This window comes from Myxine glutinosa, chromosome 5, assembly GCF_964187855.1.
Source record: "Myxine glutinosa chromosome 5, kmMyxGlut1.1, whole genome shotgun sequence".
NCBI classification, from domain to species: domain Eukaryota; kingdom Metazoa; phylum Chordata; class Myxini; order Myxiniformes; family Myxinidae; genus Myxine; species Myxine glutinosa.
In genome coordinates, this window is record NC_136265.1 from 117661017 (window position 1) to 117688434 (window position 27418).

The window sequence follows — 27418 nt, forward strand, 5'->3', positions numbered from 1 at the left end:
CACTCACTCACCGCAGGCAGGTTGGTGGTCTTTCCGTCTTCTACCGACTCCTCTCTGGCCTTGCCCCCCCAGCTCTCTCTGGGCTCTGTCCCGCAAATATTCCTACAGGTCGCACAAGATCTGCCTGCAACCCTCTTCTGGTTAAACTGCCAAAATCAAGACTCTCTGCTCACCTTCACTCCTTCATTCCTCTTTTCTCCCGCCTCTGGAACAAACTCCCTCACTCTCTTCAATCCCACTCCACCCTCCAGGTCTTTAAAACAGCTGTTCACCACCATCTCTTATCTTCCCCCATCCAAAACCTTGATCTTTTCTACCCCTGCTAATTTCACCCCAATTCCACTTTTTTGAAATACCAACTTCTGTCCTGGAAGTCCTTGGTGTTCTTGTGTTTTATACTTCTCCCTCCCCCCCCCCCGCCCCCCCTTCCCACGCCTCCTCACCCCGGGCCCTCTCCCTTCCACGCATCTCCCTGCTCTCGGATGTTGTGTTTGTGTGCTTCCCCATCTCTCCCCATCTTGTCTTCCGCTCCCTCTTTTTGTATATTTTGTTTGTCTGGTTGATTTGTTTGTGAAATAAATGTTAGCTCTTTACGAGCCTCGATTCAGTATACAAAAAAAAAGAAAAAAAAAAGCAGTGTATCTGCCAATGATAAAATAGCTCAAAAGGATCAAATATTATTTTGAACAATTTGTAAGCCAAAAAACACCACAAAACGACGATACAAGTCCTGTTCTCATCACTTCCCATCTCTTAAAACAAAAAAACAACAACAAAACATGTCATCCTTCCCAACTTTGTTTTATTTATTACAACTGCGCACCACTCGCCTCCAAACCACCAAGGATAAAAAGTTTTAAATTAGGGGTAGAAACCAATTTGATGTGAAAGAGATTGAAGGTTTTTTCTTTTTCCACTTGCATCACGGTTTGCAACATCTAGCATCAATATCCACCTGAAAAGGTAAAACCCAAATAAACCTGAACCTTCACACAACTAAACTCGGTCAATAAAAGGTAGGAGCACAAGTTTGATGAGCCCATGATCCATGTGGTCTGCGACTTCGCAATTACAAAACTTGGCGTTGTTTATTTTTCCCCACACAGACCCGTAATGTTAGTGTTAAATGGCGTACGATGTATCGTTCTCTACACTGAAAAACCTCATTCCCGAATGTTATCGGCCTCCCGGTCGCTATGCCACAGCCGGAAAGCGGTGGAGAAGCGGGACCTCGAAGAAGGAGGAAAATCATCTCCCGTAGCGATGCATCATGACAAAGCATTCGTTGCAGTAGCCACTGCAATTAGCATTCCCAAAATGTTCGCATCCAGGAGCTTGGCAGCGCTCTCGCGTGGTGTTACCCTTGGCCTGAGCGCCGCTTTTGGCCTGAACCTCTACCGAGGCGGATCGACGAACGGTCGTCGGGCTTTGATGCGCCGACGGTTGCAACACGGAAGAGGTCTCCACCGTTGTGGTCTGGGATGTCATACATGGGAAAGGAAGGGAATAAGAAAAAGGAAACATTTATGATGGAGCGAAAAGTTACTACTACAACAACAACAACAAGACATTTTAAGGCCATTTTCCCTGCTAGAGCGGGGGTTAGCCTTGCGGTCTCCATGACAATCTTCTCCATTTTGCCCTATTTTCTGCATCTCCCCTTGTTCACCCCCTTGCCCGCATTTCTTCTTCCACCATCTTTAGCCAAGTCTTTCTCGGTCTTCCCCATCCTCTACTTCCTTCTACATTCATTTCCATCACTCTTCTCAACCAGTCACTTTCATCCTTCCTCAACACATGACCAAACCATCTCAACCTGTTCCTCTTCACAGCATCCATCACAGGATGTAGGGAAAAGTTACAACTTTCCTTAATGCCTTCAGACATTTCCAAAGAGAAAATAATCCATGACAGTGGTAAATGGAAAACTTTCATTTATGGCTTCACAGACTCATTCATCGCTGCACAAATAATTTAAATTATTTAATTGTTTAATGCGGAAACAAAAAAATGACGAGTTTCTCATTTGAAGATAAATTTCTACGAATAGACTTCCTGGTTGCGCCTGCGTCGTACAAGTTGGACCTCACACTAATTATACTCACATTCAGTGGTGTCGATTCGCATTGAGCACATAAACCATGCAGGTGAGCGATTCCTTCTCGCCCACAATATGTGTTACGGCAACTCCTTCCAGACTCCGGGCAGGCGGCAGGCGGGACCGTACGTGGCAGAACGTGCGGCTGGGTCGAGGCTTGCCGATCGGAGCCACCTCTCGCCTGAAGTGACTGATCGGCTAAAGGTAAAATTACAAAGTGTAAGATTGACAGTGAAATACAAAGCAAGCAAGATAGTACAACTAGCCTAGCAAACAAAACTTACCAATATTAACCAGGAAGTTCATAAAGCAAAGTGTGCAGTAGCCCTCCTTGTCCTCTGTGCCAAAGTACGGACAACCAGCCTGGCGACAGCATCTCAGCAGATTGGCGGAAGCGACATCATGAGGTTCCTTGGATGTGTCAATATTTTGGGTCTGGAAGCAATTGTGGCATAACCCTCTCAAGGAAGCCTCACCAAGGGCCTTACAATCTGGCATGATGCAAACTCGAGGCCGCTGAGGAACGGAAGCAGTTGGAATTGCCGGCTGTTGTGACGCAGCAACGATGAAATTGGGTTGCAACGAGAGACGGGGTTTTGCGGAAGCTTGGCGTCGCATGCACAACGAGCAGAAGCCATCGGTTTCTGCCGTGAATGGGCATGCAGGTGTTCGACACTTAAGAGCAAGGGAACTTTCCTCACTGGACGGTGACAGAGCCAAAGGCTCACCCTTGGCATGGTGCCGCCCAAAGCATTCGTGGCAATAAGAGCCAGTTCTTGTAGAGCGGTTGTATGGGCAGCCCGGTGTCATGCAAAGATCGACAAGTGCCGACATGAAAGGGACCACAGTTTCTTGAGAGGAGCTCGGGTTTTCCCGCAAGTTACCTTTTATAGTTGGTGAAGGTGTATGACCAGAGACCAGTCCGTTGGCTGTAGTGGGCGGACGTCGGCGAATGGCATGCTTAACTAACTCATAGAAGTCTCGGGCAAGATCAAGACCATCTGGCTGTGAGGGTCGTCCCAACCTGGAGAGAGAGAGAGACAGATGCAGGTCAATTGGGCAGCGAGGTAAACCTTTGTTATTACACTTGTGAAATATTTTACTTTACAGAGGTCAAGGTTCATTGAAGAGAGGGCAACAGAGGGGGTTAGAATCCGACATCAGTGGTCGAGAGGAGAAATGGCAGCCAGAAGATGGAAAATTTGGGCAAAGAACAAACAAATTGGCAACAAGAACAGGAACATACATGGCAGAGGGAATGAGTCAACAAAAGTTAGAATAGGAACGATCACGAATAGGAATAGAGCACATCACTGGATGGTGAAAGCTCAATGTTAAAGGAGTGGAGGAAGAACACAACTAGATGGGCACAAAGAGGTGATTCCACAATCAGTAGAAGATGAGGATAAAAGAGTTGCGGTGAGAGGTTGACCAATATCTGGGAATGGCAATGAAGGATGGATTGCTAGCTTAGCGACCACAACCTGGTGAGGCTCGAGAGGGATGAGTGTCTGACAGAGGAGCAAGACCAGGTGAGAGGTCATAAAAACCTGGAAAGCAACCAGTGTGTCTGCAATGGTAGAGGTAGAGCAGCCCCCCGCCAAGTGACTCCAATTACCCAAAGGGTCGAGGATTCCATCCTTTTCAGGACCACAATATGAGAGCTGGTGGCAACATCCAACATAATAGAGCCATGTGGCACCGCCTTGTATTTAATCGATAGAATAGAGCCAAGTGGCACCACCTTTTAGACAGCCAACAGAATAGAGCCAAGTGGCACCACCTTTTAGACAGCCAACAGAAGAGCCAGGTGGCACCACCTTTTAGACAGCCAACAGAATAGAGCCAGGTGGCACCACCTTTTAGACAGCCAACAGAATAGAGCCAGGTGGCACCACCTTTTAGACAGCCAACAGAATAGAGCCAAGTGGCACCACCTTTTAGACAGCCAACAGAATAGAGCCAAGTGGCACCACCTTTTAGACAGCCAACAAAGGAGAGCCGGGTGGCACCACCTTTTAGACAGCCAACAAAGGAGAGCCAGGTGGCACCACCTTTTAGACAGCCAACAAAGGACAGCCAGGTGGCACCACCTTTTACACAGTGTTACGGATTCGGCCCTAATGATTGTTGTTATGATTATTGTTGTTGGTTCGAAGTATTCTGGTGATTGTGGTTGAAGGGAAAGGATTATTATAGTTAAAAGATTTTAAAGCGCTCCTGGTAAAATGTGGCCGGAAATCCGGATCGTGACCGGAAGAGGTGGAGCGAGGAGGAAGGGGCGGTAGGAGATCGTGAAGAGACGTGGTTGTTGAAACTCCGGACCGAGCGGTCGACGTAGTGTGAGTGAACTTTGCGTCCTTGAAGGGAAGTTCGGGCGATAAGAGATATCGCCGGAGTGCGTGGAGCCTGTGTCGTCGGGTATCCTCATTGAGGTTCCGGAGGATCCTGGCCTCAAAGCCCGGGTTCGAGTGAAAGCCATCCGCCATCTTCGCCACGCGAGCAACCTGCAGTGAACCGGTTTTGGTCGTTTCGGCTGGGCATTATTCCCCGGTAGTTTGCTGGGGACGGCTGTGCAAGAAAGGGCACTTCAGAATTATACGGAGGCTCGCGGATTGGACCGCAAACGTGTATGTCGGAGCGCGTCTTTGAGGTTCCTTTCCACCGCTGTATTGCTGGGTGCTGAACAACGTGACCTCGGGGTCGCCTCGATCGCCTACGCCTCAATTGACTTTGATCGGGCCTTGACTCCCCGATCGCGGGAGCGCACAGAGATATTGGGACTTTGCCTTGGAGGGGTGCAGAGACATTGGGGAGGTGCCGTGAGTTTGGGGTTAAGGGGCTTGATAAGGTTATCATCGTAAGATTTGATAGTAGGGGTGATTGCCCCCATTGTTGTATGGCTCTTTTTGTGTGATTTCTAATATATTATTGTTTGTTCATAACCTGGTGTGGTTGCATTATTGATTTGACCGTTTCATTTGCTGGTTCCATTGAGGGTTTCATTATTTGCTTGATTTCAACCAAGGATAACACATCTTTCTGCCGGGGACCCTCTCGGGGTTCGGAGGTCTACCGAGACCAGAGGTAAGGGGAGGACCCCGTTACAACAGCCAACAAAGGAGAGCCAGGTGGCACCACCTTTTAGACAGCCAACAAAGGAGAGCCAGGTGACACCACCTTTTACACAGCCAACAAAGGAGAGCCAGGTGACACCACCTTTTACACAGCCAACAAAGGAGAGCCAGGTGGCACCACCTTGTATACAGCAAACAGAGGAGAGCCATGTGGCACCACCTTTTACACAGCAACAGAATAGAGCCATGTGGCACCACCTTTTACACAGCAACAGAATAGAGCCATGTGGCACCACCTTGTATATAGCCAACAAAGGAGAGCCAGGTGGCACCACCTTGTATACAGCAAACAGAGGAGAGCCAGGTGGCACCACCTTTTCGACAGCCAACAAAGGAGAGCCAGGTGGCACCGCAAATGAAGGCGTTGTATACATTGCTGAACTGAACGCAGCAAAATAATGAGTGAGATGCAGAGTATTCCAAGACATCTCCCTTCACTTAAAGCCAGCTTGGATATATGATCAGTCCACAAACGATCATGGCAGATTGTTAGTCCAATGAGCTCCAAAGACTGCATTTCTGTTTGCGGTTCATTGCAGAAGTAGATCGATTGGATGACGAGTCGTATGGTTTTTATTAAACACAGTGAATGTCTTGGACCAAGACACCATGGATGACATAATCCAGGTAATTAACCAGCTCATTCATTATTATTAATTTTTTTTTACATATGGTGGACAAGGATGTGGCTGTCAATGGTGTGGAGGACATTCCAGCACAGATGGAGGCATCTTGAAAAGTGATAGCAAGTTTTCAAAAGAGGCCACGACGTATAAAAGTAGGAGAGGCTCAATCCCACACAATCCTTAAGGACACCAGCCTCCAAGCTTAGAGCAGATGAGATGATGAGATGATCGCACAGAGCTGGACAGGCAGGAAGAGAGTGACAGACAAACACACACACACACACACACACACACACACACACACACACACACACACACACACACACACACACACACACACACACACACACACACACACACACACACACACACACACACACACACACACACACACACACACAACTGGTGATGCCATCTTTATGACATCACTTTTCTCTGCGTACTCAGCCGGGCAATTGGGGAATTTCCTCATCCTCATGGATGCCACCCAATGCTTCTCTGTGCATGCTCTTATCCTTTAATTGCTGAGCGTCAGTCAGCTCAGCTGAGGCAGCACATACCATCTTTGGAATGACTTGGTTAGGATTTGAACTGTCGACCTCTCAGACTCAGAAATAGCCATTTAATATGGCAAATTTCACAAACCACATCTATCCTCGTTACGCTGGAACGTTGTCTTCGGGTGCAGGGAAATTCCCACCGTCGTGCCGCCAGGCGGGATGAAGACCGCGACCCTTTACCAAGAAAGCTGGTGTGACCGAGTGATGGAATGGAGAACAGCAGTTACAATCATCTTTGGGTTTTGTCTTTTTTTGGGTTCAGACAATCCAATCCAAATCATTATTAATCACGTGGGGAGATCGAGCGGATTTCCCGAAAGCAGCAACACCCCTGAGGTTGTGCAGCCGACGATCACAGGTCGATGCACTAAACTCGTGATCATGGTGTATCGAAAAGTTTTCAAAAACCTATAATAATAATCACAAAACACATAACAAACAAGATCCACCGGACAAACATTTGTTATAGACAGAGGATATTGTTAGACAAACGTCATGAATTAGGGGCAGGAGATGTCGACATGAAGAAAACGGAACAGAGCAATCGCATCTTAGGATCTGGATTAACCTCCACCCCACACTCTACCCCACTCTACCACACCCCACAGCAAACCTTTCAAACCCATGTCATACAAGCGAATGTAGGGTTGAACTGTGAAACCAAAAGGTGAGCAGTTTCCTTACCTGGCCAGTGTGATGACGCGTCTATCGGAATCGGTGGTGGTCACTGTGCTGACGTAGCGTTGTTGAATCTCACTGGCTTGGCCCTCCTCGGATGCCATGAGCATCCGAACAGGCAATGGATTTCCACGGCTGTTGGACAGTGGTGCAGACCACCGTACCACGCTGTCCTCTATGCAAACAAATGGGAACACGTTAAGTACACAGCTGGAAAGACATGGCGCACTGTCAGGATTGTCTATTCTCTTCATGTTTGAGCTGTCCTAATTCTGGTGAGTGAGAGAGTGAGAGAGTGAGAGAGAGAGACAGAGACACAGAGAGAGACAGAGAGACAGAGAGACAGAGAGACAGAGACACAGAGAGAGAGAGAGACACAGAGAGAGAGAGAGACACAGAGAGAGAGAGAGACACAGAGAGAGAGACACAGAGAGAGAGATAGAGACAGAGACAGAGACAGAGACAGAGACAGAGAGAGAGAGAGAGAGAGAGCGAGAGAGAGAGAGAGAGAGAGAGAGAGAGAGAGAGAGAGAGAGAGAGAGAGAGAGAGAGAGAGAGAGACAGAGAGACAGACGTTAGCATTTGCCCCGGATGTAGTGTCATAGGTCAGCACTTGTAGCATACAAAGAAAAACATGTTTCATAACAAATTGGACACATGGGACGTTTGGTTTCTTCGTTTCATCGTGGGTACAGGTCGGTATCGCCAATCGTTGTGCAGAGTTACAAAGGGAAACAGGCCTCTACTCCGAGTGAATAACTTGTAGGACAAACAAGGCAGTGTACAGAACTTGCGTTGATAGAATTAATGTATTGATGGAACTTTTGGAATGTTCATCACAATCTTGTGAAATCATAAAACAAACGTTCTCAAAAGTTATGGATTGATTCGTTGAAGCTGAAGTTTCCTTTTTCTCAAAGAAACAAACAAAAAATAAATAAATAAATAAATATTGGCAGTCATGCGACAGGAAAGGTATATTTAACTTTTACGGCACGTATACACGTGTCTCAAATACAATCCAGGTCACCAAACTATTCCCACGATAACATATCCACATTCCTTGTGGCCCGAGAACCCGGAATTTGTGCATCAAGAACATTAAGCTGGCTGTTCCATCTGATTGTATGGAAGTGATCTCGTATTTTAAACTTTATCAACGAGAAATCTCACACTCTTACTATGTCTCTCCGAAAAGCCCGACTGGACAACCCTCCCATCCACTTTCTGAATAATCCTCTCCAAGAAGTTCTGTCACTCCAGATTTTGGGTCTCACTATTTGCCATGATCTTTCCTGGGAAAACCACATTTCAAATCTGGCCTCCAAAGCCAGTCGCCGACTGGGCATCCTCCGTCGTGCGAAGTCCTTCCTTGGCACACCTGAGCTCCTCACCACATACAAGGCTTTCATCCGCAGCTCAATGGAATACTGCTCTCCCCTCTGGGCTGGTGCTCCTGCCTCACACCTAGCTCGTCTTCACGCTGTTGAAACCAAAGCTTTCAGAATCATTGGAATCTCCCGCGATGAAGCTGATTGTGAGAGCCTCTCACTTACTCACCGCAGGCAGGTTGGTGGTCTTTCTGTCTTCTACCGACTCCTCTCCGGCCTTGCTCCCCCCAGCTCTCTCTGTGCTCTGTCCCCCAAATATTCCTACAGGTCGCACAAGATCTGCCTGCAACCCTCTTATGGTTAAACTGCCAAAATCAAGACTCTCTGCTCACCTTCACTCTTTCATTCCTCTATTCTCCCACCTCTGGAACAAACTCCCTCACTCTCTTCAATCCCACTCCTCCCTCCAGATCTTTAAAACAGCTGTTCACCACCATCTCTTACATCTCAAACATTGATCTTTTCTACCCCTGTTAATTCACCCCAGATCCACTTTTTTGAAATACCAACTTCTTTCCTGGACGTCTTAGCAGTGTCCATGTTTTTTTTTTTTAACCTTCCCCCCCTCCCCCCCACCCACCCCCTTCCCATGCCTCCTACCCCCAAGACCTCTCCCTCCCACAGATCTCCCGATGTCCCTGTTCTCAAATGTTGTACTTGTGTGCTTCCTCTCTCTCCCCATCTCGTCTACCGCTCCCCTTATCACATGTTTTATGTGTCGGTTTGTCTTTTTGTGATCAATGTTAGCTCTTACACTAACCTCGATCTTGTATACAAAAAAAAAAAAAAAAAACTAAAGAAAAAACTCCATGTTTCGATCCTATAGAATATTGCGGAATTTAAAAATAGTCCAGTTTGAAAAAAAATTCCAGACTAAAACAAAAATGGCAAAGGTCACAAAATATTCACGGAATTATCTGATGAAGAAAATTTGTACGTTTTGGTGTAGAGTTTTAAAAATACTCGTTTTTAAAAGCCCCGAGAAGAGGTGGCATGAGTGAGGATGCAGACACTCGTGGCTCAGGCGCTCAAGACCACTTCCTGCAAGCCTACTAGTCTCGTTTCCTTTTGCGGTTTGGGACTTTTGTTGCCAAGTACATTGCCTATTATGGGATTTGGTTGCAGTGTCCGGAGCCCACCGCTTCTGCCCTTACTCACAGAACTATGAGAAGGCAAAATAAAAAGGGTACAATGTCTAAGTACAAGGACGGCAGACACCACGCACTCCTACACACTCATCGATAAGCTCTCGGTTCCAATCTCGACGGCGTTTGCCGAAACCTCGTGACACGCCCTCAGGAATCCAGTTCCTTTCGACACCTGGAATATATTTTTTTTACTTCATTCCCTTGTTTCTGGTTACTGCCGCCACCAGAGGTAGACGGAGGTTATGTTTTCACCCTGTCTGTTTGTCTGTGAGCAGGATATCTCAAAGTTATGGACCGATTTGGACGAAATTTGTTCGACAGGTTGGATGTGAGACAAGGCCAAATTTATTAGATTTTGGTGAAGATCCGGATCCGGATCCAAGAATTGTTGAATTTTTAAGCGATTCTTCTCGATGGAGAGATAGGGCTAAAAAAGATACATAACATGCTATTTCAAAAAGTTGTGGACGGATTATGACAAAACTAGCTGGACGAGTTGGTTAGGTGAAAAGAACAAGTCAATTAGATTTTGCTATCGGTCCGAATCCAGATTCGGCCCATCAGTGGGATACACAACATAGACCGTTTAGCCTGGCGGAGGTATGCCCTCCACCGAGTGCAGTTCTAGTTTTGGACGAGATGCCAAGTAAGTTCAGTCCATAACTGTGGAGGACGCGTCGTGATTTGGGAGCACTGCGACGATTGCACGTTGAAAGACTCAAATCCCTCCATGGCCCAAGTTACCCAAGGCGAGCCGAGGTTTGGCTGTGGTCACGTGTCTTTGGCAAATTGACGACCTTCAATAATGCAGAGAAGGCCTCATTGTCGGGTGTTTATGGCTCATTGCGGGATTTGTCACTCAAATAGCAGGAGAATTCTGGCCGACATAGCAAACTGCAGGTGTGTAGAATCTACACCAGCAAGGTTTTAACCCATTAACCGTTAAGGGGCTCATTCGTCCAATAAAAAAACGTTATTTGTCGATTATGGGGGCATGGAACCATCTACTGGGGGTACGACGGGGCACGTTTGTCAAGCTGCGTCAAATCACATGGCCTAACATCATTATATCTGTGGCCTAACATCTGAAGTTGGATGGAGGTGAAGTGTTTGTCTATAAGCAGGATATCCAAAAAGTTAGGGATGAATTCTTACGAAACCTGGTGGACAGGGTACGTGGGTGGTGGGTGACACGAATACAACAACAACAACAACAACAGGCATTTTAAGGCCATTTTCCCTGCAAGAGCGGGGGTTAGCCTTGCGGTCCCCATGACAATGTTCTCCATTTTGCCCTATTTTCTGCATCTCCCCTTGTTAACCCCCTTGCCCACATTTCTTCTTCGACCATCTTTAGCCAAGTCTTTCTCGGTCTTCCCCGTCCTCTACTTCCTTCGACATTCATTTCCATCACTCTTCTCAACCAGTCACTTTCATCCTTCCTCAACACATGACCAAACCATCTCAACCTGTTTCTCTTCACAGCATCAATCACAGACTCTATTCCCATCATCTTTCGCAATTCATCATTTGTCTTCCTCTCTCTCTCAACGATACTCCACACATCCACCGAACCATTCACATTTCCACCCTTTCCAGCATTCGTTGCTGCTCCTCGTCAGCACGCCACTCAGTTCCCGAAACTTCTTCCATGCACATCTCACTCGAGCAACCGTTGCCGAGTCTGATCCACCTTCTCCATTCAGCATGTCTCTGAGGTAGCAAAATGTTTTCACACCTTCCAGCTTCACGCCGTCTCCAAGATCCAACTCAACATTTCCTCCATCTGCAGCTCCTTCTGTGCACACCTTCCATTTGAATGTAGCTGTCACACTGGTTAATGACCCTCTCAGACCACTACATTTTTGATCAACCCACTCAGCACACATTGGACATTGAATGGAATTCACTCCGACACCCTTCCTGCACACAGCACACGGCCACTTCCCAGTTCTTTCCACCTCACCACATGCTTTACCACTTGCCATCACCTTCGTCTTTCCGATATTCACCTTCAGACCTTTTGTCTCCATACATTCCTTCCACTTGTTCATCTTCTCCTTCAGTCCATTCATACTTTCTGCAATCAACACCAGATCATCTGCATACAACAACTCCCACGGTAAACCCTCCTTTACATTCTGAGCCAGCACCTCCATCACAGCTACAAATAGTAGTGGACTTAGTACCGACCCCTGATGCACTCCCACCTTCACCTCAAACTCACCACTGTTCCCGTCCTTCGTCCCGACAGCTGTGCGCACTCTTTTGTACATTGCCATCACTACTCTGATCAACCATTCCTAAACTCCTAACTTCCTCAACGCCCATGTCACTACTTCACGTGGAACCCTATCGATTGCTTTCTCCAGATCAACAAACCCAAGAGACAACTTCTTCCTCTTCTCCATATACTTCTCCTGCAACTGCCTCACAATAAAAAGCACGTCTGTCGTTCCTCTTCCTGGCATAAATCCAAACTGCATTTCGTCAATCTTCACTTTCTTCCTTATCCTCCTCTCCACCACCCTTTCCAATACCTTCATTCCATGCTCCAATAACTTTATCGCTCGATACGAGCCACACTCCAGAGGATCACCTTTCCCCTTGTATAGAGGGACGAGGGTACTCAGTTCCCAATTCACTGGAATGCGGCCTTCTTTCACCACCAGATTGCAGATCTCTGTCATTCTCTTCACACCCCAATTTCCCGCTGCCTTCAACATATCTCCCACAACTCCCGTCGGCCCTCACGCTTTTCTACTCTTCATTGCTTTTATCGCTTCCTCAACTTCCTTCTCGGTTATCTTCTCTGCCGGTCCTAAAACTGGGTTACTCTCTATATTGCCAGCCCATTCATTCTCTGCATTCAACAGTATTTCCATATATCTCTTCCATCTTCCTTCAATTCCATCTGACAACGATTTGTCCCACTTCATCCTTCAAGCAACTCACCCCCATCACATCACACCTCTTTTGCTCTCTGCTTTGCAATCCTGAATACCGCTCTCTGACCCTCTTCCGAATCCAAGCGTTCTCCGAACATTTTCCTGCATGCCTCCTGCGCCTTTGCTACCTCTTCCTTTGCAGCCTTCTTGGCTGCCTTGTAACTTTCATGCTCTGCCTTTTCTGCCCCCGTACCCTTCGCCTTCTGCCACTCCTTGAACTTCTTCCTCTTCTCGTCAATCTTCTTTCCAACTTCATCATTCCACCACCATGTTTCCGAGTGCCTCGGTGGTCCTTTTGTCCATCCACATACCTCACCAACGGCTCCCAACAAACTATCTTTCATTGACATCCAACCACTTTCAAGCTCAACCACATCATCCTTTACCATACTCAGCCTCTCTTTGAATGCCTCCCTCACTGTCACCTCTTTCAACCTCCACACCTTCATTTTCGTTTGGTACTTCACCCGCCGAGCTCTCCTCGCACCTTTCACCCTTATGTCGCAGACAACCAAGTGGTGCTGTGAAACAGCCTCCTCCCCCGGGATCACCTTTGTGCCCCGGAGGTGTCCCCTATCTCGCCTACGCACCAGCAGGTAGTCAACGGTTGTCGTCGGGACACGAATACGCCAATTCGATTTTGGTTCAGGTCCTGATCCGGATCCGGCCTATCAGTGGGATACAAAACCGTTCAGCCTAGCAGAGTGCCGTTCTCATTGAGGTTTTGTTTTTTCCTTGGCCCGACATTGTTGGCTTGGAATAGTGATCCTGGCAAATCTCCCAAAGATCCCATTGCGGTGATGGCAGAGGTGAGTTGGCAGGTTTATAAAGACGCAATTTGATAAAAATTTTAAAGCAAAAATTAGAAGAAGCACATGGTTCGATCAAAACACAATTTGACAACAATGCCGTTGACACAGGAGTTTGCTGATCATTCAGACCTTTCTAGATTTCAATGATCTGTTCACATAGGTCATCAAAACACCCCTCCTGAAGGAACAACGACTCACCCGTAGCATCTGGGTCACGTGACGGCACCAGAGGCACAAAATGGCCGTCACTATATCCCAGAAAGATGGCATGATGGAATGCTTGCTGCGCAGGCCAATACAGCGGCAGGTACACACCGTGAACGTGCAGCGGAGCGAGCGAGCTGGCGCTCCAAAGGGTCCTCATCACCTGGTCTACAGGGGAGGACGGAGGGTTTGGAGTTACGATCAAGTGGATCAATCCATTTTGATAGGGTTTTTGATGGTTTGCTTATTACATCATCATCATCATCTCGAACCTGCCAAAACGACGATGGGCCTGCGCAGCACGTTTGCCATCACAAAAATGTGCAGCTCCTCGAGGCACTCATAGCGCAAACCTTCGTTTCCAGGTACCTCACAAGGACGCGCCGCAAGCACCACACGCCTCCACTCGGCCTCCCAGTCCTGACAGACCCAAAGCAGATTTACCTTACCCAAAGTCCGACGACCTTGCACATCAATAATGGATTTCCTATAAACCAGCGGATGACGATGTAACCCTAAAACGTTCATTCCAATTATGAGGTCCAGGGGCAACATACCTGAGAGGTGTACTTCAGGCCGGTTCCCACATCGGCCAGGTTACGCTCTCTCTGCCAGCGGCAGAAAAGGTCAGCAGGTACTTGTCGCTGCCTCAGAACATCATGAAGTGCCGTACGCAGCGTCAGGTCACGGTCATCAACCCCCCACAGCACCAATGACAGAGCGTGCAGCAAGCAGTTGCCATCACCTGCACCGGACGGTCCAGACCATTCTTAATAAGGAGACAATTGACGTTTAAAATACCATATTACAAAACCAAAGGTTGTTTAATCTAGGGATGCATGCTCAAAATGACGCCCCTCCGCCAAATCAACCACCAGGTAAAAATCCAACAAGTCATCCATCGTGCATTGTGATTGGAGGAAAATGCTCGACTCGGTCATCCTAATCAGTTAGTTGAATGGAAATGGAACAAACCGTACAACTACGTGCCGATTGGTGTGCAATGCTAGGAGCATACCAGGTGTGCGCAGGGCATAGAGAAGTGTCCCACTCTGGCTCCAGTTAACCAGACCACGGCCACGGAGTTCTTCGAGCATACCATTGTCAAGCAACCTGCTAACACCGCGCCATTGAGAGGCCTGGGAGATCGGATCATACAGGACCAGACTGTGGCGATGCAAAGTCCTGACCAGAGGGGGTGGGGGGGGGGGGGGGGGGCAAATACAGTGAGTGTATCATGTGTGCATATGTGTGCGGGTGTGTGCGCATGCATGCGTGTGTGCATACGTGAGCGGGTGTGTGTGCATGCGTGTGTGCATACGTGTGCATGTGTGTGTGCATACGTGTGCAGGTGTGTGTGCATGTGTGTGTGCATACATGGGCGGGTGTGTGTGCATGTGTGTGTGTGCATGCATGTGTGCATGTGTGTGTGCATGCGTGTGCATGTGTGTGTGCATGCGTGTGTGCATACATGGGCGGGTGTGTGTGCATGCATACGTGGGTGGGTGTGTGCATGCATGTGCGAGTGTGTATGTGCATGCATGTGTGCATACGTGGGTGGGTGTGCACATGCGTGTGTGGGTGTGTATGCGTGTGTGTGTGTGTGTGTGTGTGTGTGTGTGCATACGTGGGTGGGTGTGTGTGCATGCGTGTGTGGGTGTGTGTGCATGCGTGGGCGGGTGTGTGTGCATGAGTGTGCGGTTGTGTGTATGCGTATGTGTGCACGAGTGTGTGCATATGTGTGCGGTTGTGTGTGCGCATGCATGTGGAGATGTTTGCAATTCCTCAAATTTTAACCAAAACCCTCAAAAAACAAAGTTTGTTGGAAGATCAAATCTCCATAAGATAGTCCTCGTCTCGATGTTTTAACTCGCAAACCACAAACTGCCCACTCGGTGTTCCATTTGGAATCACCATGGTGCAGTACTTTACCAGCACACACGTGACATTGCTCTCACTGTTACCATTGGAAATCCTCGATTTTACAAACCCTTCTATTCCCGGGTATATATCTGTAAAACGGTTTGAGGAGCCTGATTAACCCTTCTTGCTTGTGAAGGTGAGTGTCCATGGTAATGAGTTTAAACAGGTTCACTCAAACAGTTGGGTTGATCATTTTCCCACAAAAATAAACACCTTCGTGACCGTGAGTTGGACTACAACTTTTGGGCACATGGTACAATCAAAACACCATCAAGTTGTCCTTCAGAAAACGTGACATCAATTCAGACGGTCAAGAGGATAACCGGGAACCAGTCAAGAGGATAACCGGGAACCGGTCAAGAGGATAACCGGGAACCGGTCAAGAGGATAACCGGGAAAAGGTCAAGAGGATAACCGGGAACAGGTCAATAGGATAACCGGTCAATAGGATAACCGGGAACCGGTCAAGAGGATAACCGGGAAAAGGTCAAGAGGATAACCGGGAAAAGGTCAAGAGGATAACCGGTCAATAGGATAACCGGGAACCGGTCAATAGGATAACCGGGTGTGTGTGTGTGTGTGTGTGTGTGTGTGTGTGTGTGTGTGTGTGTGTGTGTGTGTGTGTGTGTGTGTGTGTGTGTGTGTGTGTCAGGATAACTGTCAGGAGGATAACCGGGAACTTGTCAGGAGGATAACCAGGAACGGTCAAGAGGATAACCAGGAACGGTCAAGAGGATAACCGTGGGATTGTGGGATTTGTATGCACGTCGAAAGGTAACACAAAAACGAGTACAATATAAACAAACTCTCAATCCCTTTGCACGTTGCCCTACAAAAGAGCAGCAAATATCGACATCCATAACACATTGTGGGCCATGTGGGCCATGTAATTCATCAGGTGTCCACTCACTGGAGATGTGGGGCCGCCCAGGTCCCACCCGCCGGTTGAGTGGAGACCAAGTCTGTAGCAATGGAATCACGCAGTTTTGAAGCTTTAAGAAGATTTGCTTCATCCAGGGACTGCGGCAGTGAGAGGAATATGGCATCTCCATCACTACTGGGGAAGAGATAGGTGAGGAGGTATGTAAAGGGGGGTGAGAACAATGTGCATCAGAAACAAAGGATGACATTCCTGTTTTCCCCACCCGATACTGGTTTTCCACCTCTGACACACCAGTTCCAGTTCAACCACACCCCCTCCCCAGAACACACAGTCCGCATGACATTCCTGTCCCTCTCCCATGACATGCCAGTCCCAGTCCCAGTACAGCCTCCCCAGAACACACATTCCCATGATATTCCCGTCCTCCTTCCCCACTCTATGCTAGTTTTCTCCCTCCAAAAACATGCCAGTTCCAGTTATTTTTTATTTTTATTTTTTTTGTATACAGAATCGCGGCTCGTGAAAGCTAACATTTATCACACAAAAAAAATCAAACAGACACACAAAGTATATAATAAGGGGAGCGGTAGACAAGATGGGGAGAGAAGGGGAAGCACACAAACACAACATTTGAGAGCAGGGACATCGGGAGATCTGTGGGAGGGAGAGGGCTTGGGGGGAGGAAGCGTGGGAAGGGGGGAGGGGGGGTTGGGAGAAGTATAAAACACGACACTGCAAGGACTTCCAGGAAAGAAGTTGGTATTTCAAAAAAGTGGATCTGGGGTGAAAATTAGCGGGGGTAGAAAAGATCAAGGTTTTGGATGGGGGAAGACGAGAGATGGTGGTAAACAGCTGTTTTAAAGACATGGAGGGAGGAGTGCGATTGAAGAGAGTGAGGGAGTTTGTTCCAGAGGCGGGAGAAAAGAGGAATGAAGGAGTGAAGGAGAGCAGAGAGTCTTGATTTTGGCAGTTTAACCAGAGGGTTGCAGGCAGATCTTGTGCGACCTGTAGGAATATTTGGGGGACAGAGCCCAGACAGAGCTGGGGGAGCAAGGCCGGAGAGGAGTCGGTAGAAGACAGAAAGACCACCAACCTGCTAGTCAGGTTCACTATGTTTTTTCGTTCAAAATTTTGGTAGATTAGCAAAACTATACATTTTTGGAATATTCAGAGCATGAGGAATCCAAAAATTAATGTTTACATTTGCGTAGACACCTTTGCGAAAATGACACTCAGGACAGTGATGAAGATCTGTAAAAGCATATTCCTGAACGGTATAGACCTCGTAGATCCTGTGTATAGGACTTATAGTTCAATCTGATACTACCTATAACTTCCTATAACAACCTATAACTTCAAAGGACTTGCAATATCATGTATTATGTAATACAGTTATATCACAAATATAAAGACAATGGTTTTCAATTACCTTTGTTTGTTGCTTTTCTATAATCCTGAGCACTATTTTGAGGCCTTTATTGGATTCCTTGACCCAGAAAACATAGGATTAGCATATTTAATTAAGTCTCTAGGTTGACTAGAAGCCGAGATCGCGCAAAATATGTATTTTATGGCGGCCATTTTCAAAATCCAAAATGGCGGCCATGCAGGTGTCTGTGCAAATGCCAACATTGATTTTCAGATTCTCCATGCTCTGAAGATTCCAAAAATGTACAGGTTTGCTAATCCCAAAATTTTGAAAGAAATTATATTTGTTAACATAGTGAACCTGACTATCTTCATCACTGTCCTGAGTCATTTTAGCAAAGGTGTCTATGCAAATGAAAACATTAATTTTTGGATTCCTCATGCTCTGAATATTCCAAAAATGTATAGTTTTGCTAATCTACCAAAATTTTGAACGAAATTATATTTGTTAACATAGTGAACCTGACTATGCCTGCGGTGAGTGAGTGAAAGGCCCTCGGAGTTAGCTTCATCGCAGGAGATTCCAATGATTCTGAAAGCTTTGGTTTCAACAGCGTAAAGCCGAGCTCGGTGAGAGGCAGGTGCACTGGCCCAGAGGGGAGAACAGTATTCCATTGAGCTGCGGATGTAAGCCTTGTATGTGGTGAGGACATCAGGTGTGCCAAGTGTTACGTGCTCCTCCCCAAATCCCGGTCACGGTGTACCTCCGAGCCCCGAGAGGAGACACGGCAGAAAGATGTGTTATTCTGTGTCAAAGATCAATGGTGAAACCACACCAATTGTTACCAACAAACAAATATTGTATTAAGGTCACACAAGAATAACAACACAAAAACAATAGTAATCAATTGTACAACCAATATATATTTCCTATGATGGTACCATCAGGTTCGTACAATATAACTCACTGTGCTCCAAGTGAGCGAAAAGAAGAACATTCCCAATGTCTCTATTCCCGGCTTCAAGCCAAAGTTGTTTCCGGTTTCAAGCCAAAATCGATCCGCTCCAGCGATCGTCAGAATGATGTCTAATCGAGACCAGAATCCCGTTCGGACGACAGTCACAGTCCCGCTGCCAAAGCTGCGCAAAGGCGCCCTCAAGACGACTAGGAAATCACACCCTCGGGTATGGACGTTCCACGGCTCCAAATCGGCGAACCGCAGATTTCCCACTTAAAAGCCACGCTACACGCGCACACCAGATCCACGTCTGAATGTGGTGTCAGTGATTAAAGTGAGGCGAAAAACCTTGAATGATGCGCAAAGCGCGTGAGTCAAAATGGCCGACAGCCCGTTCTCGTGGCGTAACGGCACTCCAACGATTCTCTTCGGAATTGACCGCAAAACCTGACACGCAGGTTGATCTGTCACAGCGATAACAACTCTGTCGCAGGAATCCCTTTCCCGGGAAACCCGAAGTTCACACGTGACCTTCGTTCGCCAACGTTCGCTCAGGACCTCGAAGCAACTCGGCTTTCTTGTCCGACTCACTCGCTCAGCCTTCTCTTCCTCTTCGTCCTCTTCGTCGTCGTCCGGTTCCGGTTTCATTTAAAACATTAACTTTTTTACCTTTTGAAAATAGCAATGTCTGTCTCCCTCAAACGACAACAACAATAGTACATGGAATCAAAAATGTTTACAGTGGATGAAAACCACCACAATGGAAGTGACAAATCCGTAACACAAGGAAGGACTTCGCACGACGGAGGATGCCCAGTCAGCGACTGGCTTTGGAGGCCAGATTTGAAATGTGGTTTTCCCAGGAAAGATCATGGCAGATAGTGAGACCCAAAAGCTTGAGCGACAGAACTTCTTGGAGAGGATTGTTGAGAAAGTAGATGGGAGGGTTTTCCAGTCGGTCTTTTCGGAGAGACATCGTAAGAGTGTGAGATTTGTCAGGATTGAAAGACATGTTCCACTTGTTTGACCAGTCTGTGTTTTTGTCCAGGTCTGCAGAGAGTGCGGAGGCTGCAGACTCCCGATCTGAGGGATGAGGAATGGAGCGGCAGAGAGTGGAGTCATCAGCAAAGTGATAGAGAGGAATTTCAAGAGAGTCGGAGAGATCATGGATGAAGACCAGAAAAAGCACAGGGGCCAGAACACTACCTTGGGGAACTCCAGCCTGAACAGGAAGGGGAGATGAGAGAAACCCATTCAGGGCCACACGTTGACGATGACTAGAGAGGAAGTCCACCAGCCATGCGTGGAGATTTCCATGGATACCATAGGAGGAGAGTTTGGTGAGCAGAGCTCGGTGCCAGACCGTATCAAAGGCACGTGATATGTCAAGGGAGACAGCTCTAATTTCCGGTTTGGCATTGAGGACCTCCATCCATTGTTGAGACAGCAGAAGCAGCATGTCCAGAGTGTTCCATCGACGCTGAAATGGGACCGAAGGATGGTCTTTAAAAAAAAAAAAGAGAAACTTAAACAGTGACAACAACATTCTTCATCATTTTCAAAATCAAATCACCACCAAACTGGTATGTGCCTATATGAGTCCAAACACCATAATGGTAGTTCAACCACCTCCATCCCCACCCCCACTCCCCTCCACCCAACAATACATGCATTCATCCAATAACATGCATGTACCCTGTGCCAGTGAGAAAACACCCCCTCCCCTCACGCAATTCCAAGATGTCCTTCCTCACAATTACATCCTTAACTACAGGGGACGCTTATCAATTGCCATCCCCGAGTCAATCAGACGACTCAAGGTGCTTGTGGTCGATCCACCAGAAAGCGATAAAATCGTGATCGCTTTATAAACATTCCCAAGCACCACATCCACCGACGTCACGTGGTCGCAATCTGGCGTCACATGATGACTCAATTAATCCACCAAGCACATCTCGGTGACGATTTGAACCCAACGTGGGATGCACATCACCCGATAGTAGTTTGATGGGGAGAAGTTTGGGTTTGAAGGTTAAACATATTTCATCGACGCTGAAATGGGACCGAAGGGATCATTTAAAAAAAAAAAAGAGAAATTTAAACAGTGACAACAACATTCTTCATCATTTTCAAAATCAAATCACCACCAAACTGGTATGTGCCCAATCCCATACAAGTCCAAACACCAAACTGGTATGTGCCGATATGGGTCCAAACACCAAACTGTATGTGCCTATAAGAGTCCAAACACCAAACTGGTATGTGCCTATAAGAGTCCAAACACCAAACTGGTATGTGCCTATAAGAGTCCAAACACCAAACTAGTATGTGCCTATATAAGTCCAAACACCAAACTGGTATGTGCCTGTAAGAGTGAAAACGCCAAACTGGTATGTGCCTATACAAGTGAAAACACCAAACTGGTATGTGCCGATATGGGTCCAAACACCAAACTGGTATGTGCCTATACGAGTCCAAACATCAAACTGGTATGTGCCTATACGAGTCCAACCATCATACTATTACAGGTATGAGTTTAAACAAACTGGATTCCCGACATAACACAACAAACTCGATAGTGAACAAAACAGAGTACCTGTAGAGCTGTGCTCTCACGTCGAACTCAAACAAAATGGACGCGACAACGAGCTGATTTTCACTGAGCTGTTTATTCCGAGCGCGGCACGAATGCACTGAAAAACGTCACGCCGAGCGGCAATACATCTTTCAAATTCAAACAGTAAGCCACGCCTCTCAACGGGGCGTGGTATGCAACCCGAGTGACCGCCCGCTGATTACGTCACCGGCCGGTACAAGAGAATTGTGTCCGGTAACCGCTACATGCGCCCCCCCAGAATTCACTTGTACAGGGAGAGTCAGTTTGTGGGGGGCCTTAATGACCGGGCCGAAACGACCCCTGGCGATTCGTGTGGGGGTGGGAGGCGGCTTGGCGGCGGATGGTCGGGCGTGGGGCTTGGTCGACGGGGGACAGCCCCGCCGTGGAGGAAGGGCCAAACGTGGAGATTGGTCGAGGTCCAAATGGGCCGACTTGAGGCGGTCCACGGAGATATGGTCCGGTTTGCCGCCAATGTCGACGACGAACGACTTGTCGCCCCTCCTCAAGACCCGAAAAGGCGCATCGTACGGTGGCCGGAGTGGTCCCCGGTGCGCGTCGTGGCGCACAAAAACGCACTCCGCTGTGCGTAGCGCTGGGGGGACATGGGGCTGCGGACAGCCATGGTGAGACGTGGGCACCGGGGCAAATCTCCTGGCGGCCTCCTGGAGGACTGAGCGTTGGCGAGCCGCGGACCAGGGGCCGGTGGCGTCGGGGATGAGCTCCCCCGGCACGCGCAGTGGTTGGCCGTAGACAAGCTCGGCGGTAGAAGCCTGGAGGTCTTCTTTAGGGGCCGTCCGGAGGCCCAATAGCACCCACGGGAGCCTGTCAGCCCAACCGTCATCCTGGAGGCTGGTCCTGAGAGCGGCCTTCATTGAGCGGTGAAACCTCTCGCACAAGCCGTTGGCCTGGGGGTGGTAGGCAGTGGTGCGGTGAAGTTTGACTCCCAAGGCCTGAGCGACCGCACCCCAAAGCTTAGAGGTGAACTGTGGGCCTCTGTCAGAGGAGATGTTGGAGGGGGCGCCAAAACGGGCAACCCAGGTGCCGATGAAGGCCTGCGCCACGTCGGCGGACGTCGTTGACGTCAGCGGGACGGCCTCCGGCCACCTGGTGGTCCTGTCCACCATCGTCAGGAGATGGGTGAAGCCCCGCGAGGGGGGAAGGGGTCCCACCAGGTCCACATTGACGTGGTCGAAACGCCGCGCAGGCACGTCGAATGGTGCCAATGAGGCCTGGGTGTGCCGGTGGACCTTCGCACGCTGGCAGGCGACACAGGCATTGGCCCAGTCGCGGACGTCCTTCCGGAGCCCGTGCCAGACGAATTTCGCTGCCACGAGCTTCTGCGACGCTTTCCGGCCCAGGTGGGAAAGGCCGTGGATGGCGTCAAAAACGAGCCGTTGCCATCCAGTGGGCACAATGGGACGAAGTTGGCCGAGGGAAACGTCGCACAGGAGAACTGTGCCTGTGTCCTTGAAGGGGACGTCGGTCAACCGCAGGCCCGTGTCTGCTGTCCGGAGGGCTTGCACCGCGGGGTCGGAGACCTGGTCGGCCGCCATGCGGGCGTAATCCACGCTGAGGTGGACGGCGCCCACGACGGACCGGGAGAGGCCATCGGCCACAGCATTTTCCTTGCCCACGAGGTGCCGGATGTCCGTCGTGAATTCGGACACGGTGGAGAGGTGGCGCTGCTGATGAGCCGACCACGGATCTGAGACCTTGGCCATGGCGAAGACCAGGGGTTTGTGGTCCACAAACGCCGTGAATGGGCGGCCCTCTAAAAGGTGGCGGAAGTGGCGAACCGCCAGGTAAAGGCCGAGGAGCTCGCGGTCGAACGTGCTGTATTTGCGCTCGTTAGGGCGGAGCAGCCGGCTGAAGAAGGCCAGCGGTTGCCAAGCCCCGTTAACCCACTGCTCGTGTACGGCGCCCACCACGTAGTTGGAAGCGTCCGTGGTAAGGGTGATGGGTGCGTCGAGCGCCGGGTGCGCCAGCATGGTGGCATTGGCGAGGGCCAGCTTAGCGACCGTGAACGCCCCGTCCATCTCCTCAGTCCAGGCGATGTCGTGCTTGGCCGGCTTACCCCTAAGGGCCTCGTACAGGGCCGCATGAGTTGGGCGGCGCGAGGCACGAACCAGTGGTAGAAGTTTACCATACCCAAAAACTCTTGCAGGGCCTTGATGGAGCGGGGGCGCGGGAAACCTTTAACGGCCTCCACCTTGGTCGGCAGCGGAACGGCCCCGCGCTTCATGATGCGGTGTCCCAGGAAGTCGAAGGCAGCCACGCCAAACTGGCATTTCGCCGGGTTAATGATGAGGCCGTGCTGGCTGAGGCGCTCAAAAAGCGTGCGCAGGTGAAGGAGGTGCTCCGCCCGGGAGGTGCTGGCGATGAGAATGTCATCCAGGTAGACGAACAGAAAGGTGAGATCGCGCAGCACACTGTCCATCAGCCGCTGGAAGGCCTGGGCCGCGTTCTTAAGGCCGAACGGCATGCGGAGGAACTCGAAGAGGCCAAAAGGTGTAATTACAGCCATCTTCGGAACGTCGGCCGGCCGGACAGGTACCTGGTGGTAGCCCCGAATAAGGTCGACCTTGGAGAAGATCACTCGCCTTGCCAAACGGGCAGAAAAGTCCTGGATATGCGGTATCGGGTACCGGTCGGGGGTGGTGGCGTCGTTGAGGCGGCGATAAATCGCCGTACGGTCGCCATCCGCCACCCGGTTTGGGTACTATGTGCAGGGCGAGGCCCACGCGCTGTTCGAGCGCCGCACAATGCCCAACCGCTCCAGCGCGTCGAATTCCGCCTTGGCCACGGCGAGTTTGGCAGGGTCGAGGCGACGAGCCCTGGCGTAGACCGGTGGACCAGTGGTCGGAATGTGGTGTTCGACGCCGTGTTTGACGGCGACGGTCGAAAACGTCGGCAGCGTGAGGGCGGGGAACTCAGCGAGGAGGCGGGTGAAGTCGTCCGCGGCCGGGAGCACGCAGGCTAGCCTGGTCGGTGCGGAGCCGCTCAATGAACAAGCGAGAGAGCTGAAGGTCTCCGCGTTGACGAGCCGACGGTGTTTTACATCAACCAAAAGTCCGTGGGCGCAAAGAAAATCCGCACCCAACAAAGCCATGGGCACAGTCGCTGTGACGAAATCCCACTTGAAACGCTGGCCCCCGAAGCAGAGTATGACGCTGCGTGAACCGAAGGTGCGGATAGAGGAGCCGTTTGCGGCGACCAAGGCGGGGCCGCAAAGCGCGGCCTGCTTGTCCTGCCCCGAGGCGGGTATAACTCACCTGCGCTCCCGTATCGCACAGGAAACGCCGCCCGGATGCAGTGTCCGTGATGAACAAAAGGTTGCCGGAATGGCTGACGCTCATGGCAGGAAGCGAGCGCTGGCCTGGTCGTTTCCCGACCCGCCGAAAGTGCACGGTGGGCAACACGTTCTGGCCTTCTGCCCGAACCTGGCGTGGTAGTAACACACGGTCCGCCCCGGTGGTGGCTGCGGCGCCGGTCGTGGCGAGTGCGGCCGACGGGGTGTCATGGCGGCCACAAGGGGCGCTGAATCGGCCGGTGGCAGCGCCGGTCGTGGCGGGGGCGTCGCCTCGGCCGGGCCAGGTTTCCAGGCGGCCACTTCAAAGTACCGCCGGCCGAGAAAAATTTGTCGGCTTCCTTAGCCAGGGCGCGAGGGTCTTCGATTGCCGAGTTAGCCAAAGCTAAGCGTACCTGCCCGGGTAGCTGTCAGAGAAACAGCTCGCGAAAGAGGAAATCTGGGCGGTGTTCGCCGAGCAGGGAGAGCATGTGGTCCATGCGCTCGGATGGTCGAGCCTCGCCGAGCTCAGGCAGATCGAGCAGCTGTCGCGCACGTTCGGCCTCAGCGAGGTCAAACGTACCGAGGAGTAGTCGTTTGAGTGCGTCATACTTGTCGTCGGCCAGCGGGCTCCGTAGAAGGCTCAAGACCCGGGAGGCGGTGGCGGCGTTTAGCGCGGAGACCACGTGGTGGAAGCGAGTCTCGTCAGCCGTGATGTGCCGCAGAGCGAACTGGGACTCCGCTTGGGCAAACCAGACAGCCGCGTGCGATTCCCAGAAGCCAGGAAGCTTCAAAGCAACGGTCGACTCCATTGCCGTGTTCTTAAAAGGGGTCACCAATGTAGAGCTGTGCTCCCACGTCGAACTCCAACAATATGGACACGACAACGAGCTGAGTTCCACAGAGCTGTTTATTCCGAGCTCGGCACGAATGCACTGAAAAACGTTACGCCGAGCGGCAATATATCTTTCAAATTCAAACAGTAAGCCACGCCTCTCAACGGGGCATGGTATGCAACCCGAGTGACCGCCCGCTGATTACGTCACCGGCCGGTACAAGAGAATTGTGTCCGGTAACCGCTACATATCCGCCAATGGAGCCGTTCTTTGTACAAACAAAAATCCACACTTCGTGTACACAACACAGGTACGCACGTCGCTTCGTGTACACAACACAAGTACGCACGTCGCGTCGTGCACACAACACAGGTACGCACGTCGCTTCATGCACACAACATGGGTACGCACGTCGCTTCGTGTACACAACATGGGCACGCACGTCGCTTCGTGTACACAACACAGGTACACACGTCGCTACGTGTACACAACATGGGTACGCACGTCGCTTCATGCACACAACACAAGTACGCACGTCGCTTCGTGCACACAACACAAGTACGCACGTTGCTTCGTGTACACTGTAGACAACACATGTACGCACGTCGCTGCTGTTAAATGCCACAGATTTCCAGATTATACATACCAGCACGAAGCTCATTTACTCGCCTCTCATTTCTCACCACAACGAAGACCATTCTCGCGAAATTAATGCGACATTAAACGAGTTATGGACACTCAAAGTGACGCTATTTTCACGTTTCCGCAGACAAGACGTGAACGTACGTGGATCGTCTGCACTCCAACGTTATAACCGAACAACCGAGACAAAACATACACCGCCTGAAACCAGAAGCACCAGCAAAGTGACGGCGACTTGTTAATGAAAACTTCAAAGATGACAATGGCACAAACGACTGGAGACGACGCGCCCGACGGGTTTCCCAAGGGTCCACGTTAACCGCCCGCCGGGTTTACCAACGGTCCACGTTAACCGCCCCATTGGGGCGGGGTCTTGCACGGATCGAGGAAGGTACGAGTCGCTCACCCAGAGTCTCCGGCGATGTTCACACCAAGCACAGTCAATTCAAGCCTCGCACTCGCCATGTCCTTCACACAACCGCGTTTCTTTTGACTATATTTACCAAGTTGAGAAAATCACCCGATCGGGGCCCGGGGGGCGGAGTTGGGCGGCGGAGGGGGCGTGGTCACTCTCTGGAAAGTCCCGAATTCACGAGCTGGGAATCCCCCGAGGCTCCGCCTCCGGCTCTCGCATTCGGGCCACCCCCTCACTGGTACCATTAATCATCATGTTCATTTATCCACAAGTTAAATGAGAACAAATTACTTTATGGGGTCAACAATCAATAATTAGAGATTAATAATCATATAATAAATAATATAATCCTTTTAAAATTATAAAGAACTTCGCGCTCGCGTTATAAAGTCTAGGGTCAAGCAGAGGACTAAGGGAGGGGAGGAGGAGAGGTGCTCAAGCAAGTGACCAGGGGGGAGGGGTGTTCAAGCAAGTGACCAGGGGGGGAGGGGAGGGGTGTTTAAGCATGTGACCAGGGGGGGGGGGTGTTCAAGCAAGTGACCAGGGGTGGGGGGGGGGGGGTGTTCAAGCAAGTGACCAGGGGTGGGGGGGGGGGGTGTTCAAGCAAGTGACCAGGGGGGAGGGGTGTTCAAGCAAGTGACCAGGGGGGGGGGAGGGGAGGGGTGTTTAAGCATGTGACCAGGGGGGGGGGGTGTTCAAGCAAGTGACTAGGGTGGAGGGGTGTTCAAGCAAGTGACCAGGGGGGGGGAGGGGAGGGGTGTTTAAGCATGTGACCAGGGGGGGGGGGGTGTTCAAGCAAGTGACCAGGGGGGAAGGGTGTTCAAGCAAGTGACCAGGGGGGAGGGGTGCTTAAGCAAGTGACCAGGGGGGAGGGGTGTTCAAGCAAG

At 50.1% G+C, this 27418-nt stretch overlaps 1 protein-coding gene across 2 annotated transcripts; it reads right to left on the minus strand.

Annotated features, from left to right (window-relative positions):
• Nucleotides 1–782: 782 nt before the first annotated feature.
• On the minus strand, nucleotides 783–26652 carry TNFAIP3 (TNF alpha induced protein 3). 2 transcript variants are annotated; one of them, XM_068116441.2, is made up of 10 exons: nucleotides 26523–26652; nucleotides 16436–16579; nucleotides 14621–14787; nucleotides 14160–14347; nucleotides 13875–14022; nucleotides 13597–13770; nucleotides 7106–7274; nucleotides 2383–3122; nucleotides 2106–2296; nucleotides 783–1476 (listed from the first exon to the last, which is right to left on the minus strand). In XM_068116441.2, exons 1-10 carry the CDS (start codon nucleotides 26579–26581, stop codon nucleotides 1249–1251), a joined length of 2208 nt encoding a protein of 735 aa, XP_067972542.2. In that variant the 5' UTR covers nucleotides 26582–26652; the 3' UTR covers nucleotides 783–1248. The 2 variants fall into 2 exon arrangements, with proteins under 2 accessions (XP_067972542.2, XP_067972541.2); XM_068116440.2 differs by having other exon boundaries at nucleotides 16436–16582.
• Nucleotides 26653–27418: the final 766 nt, after the last annotated feature.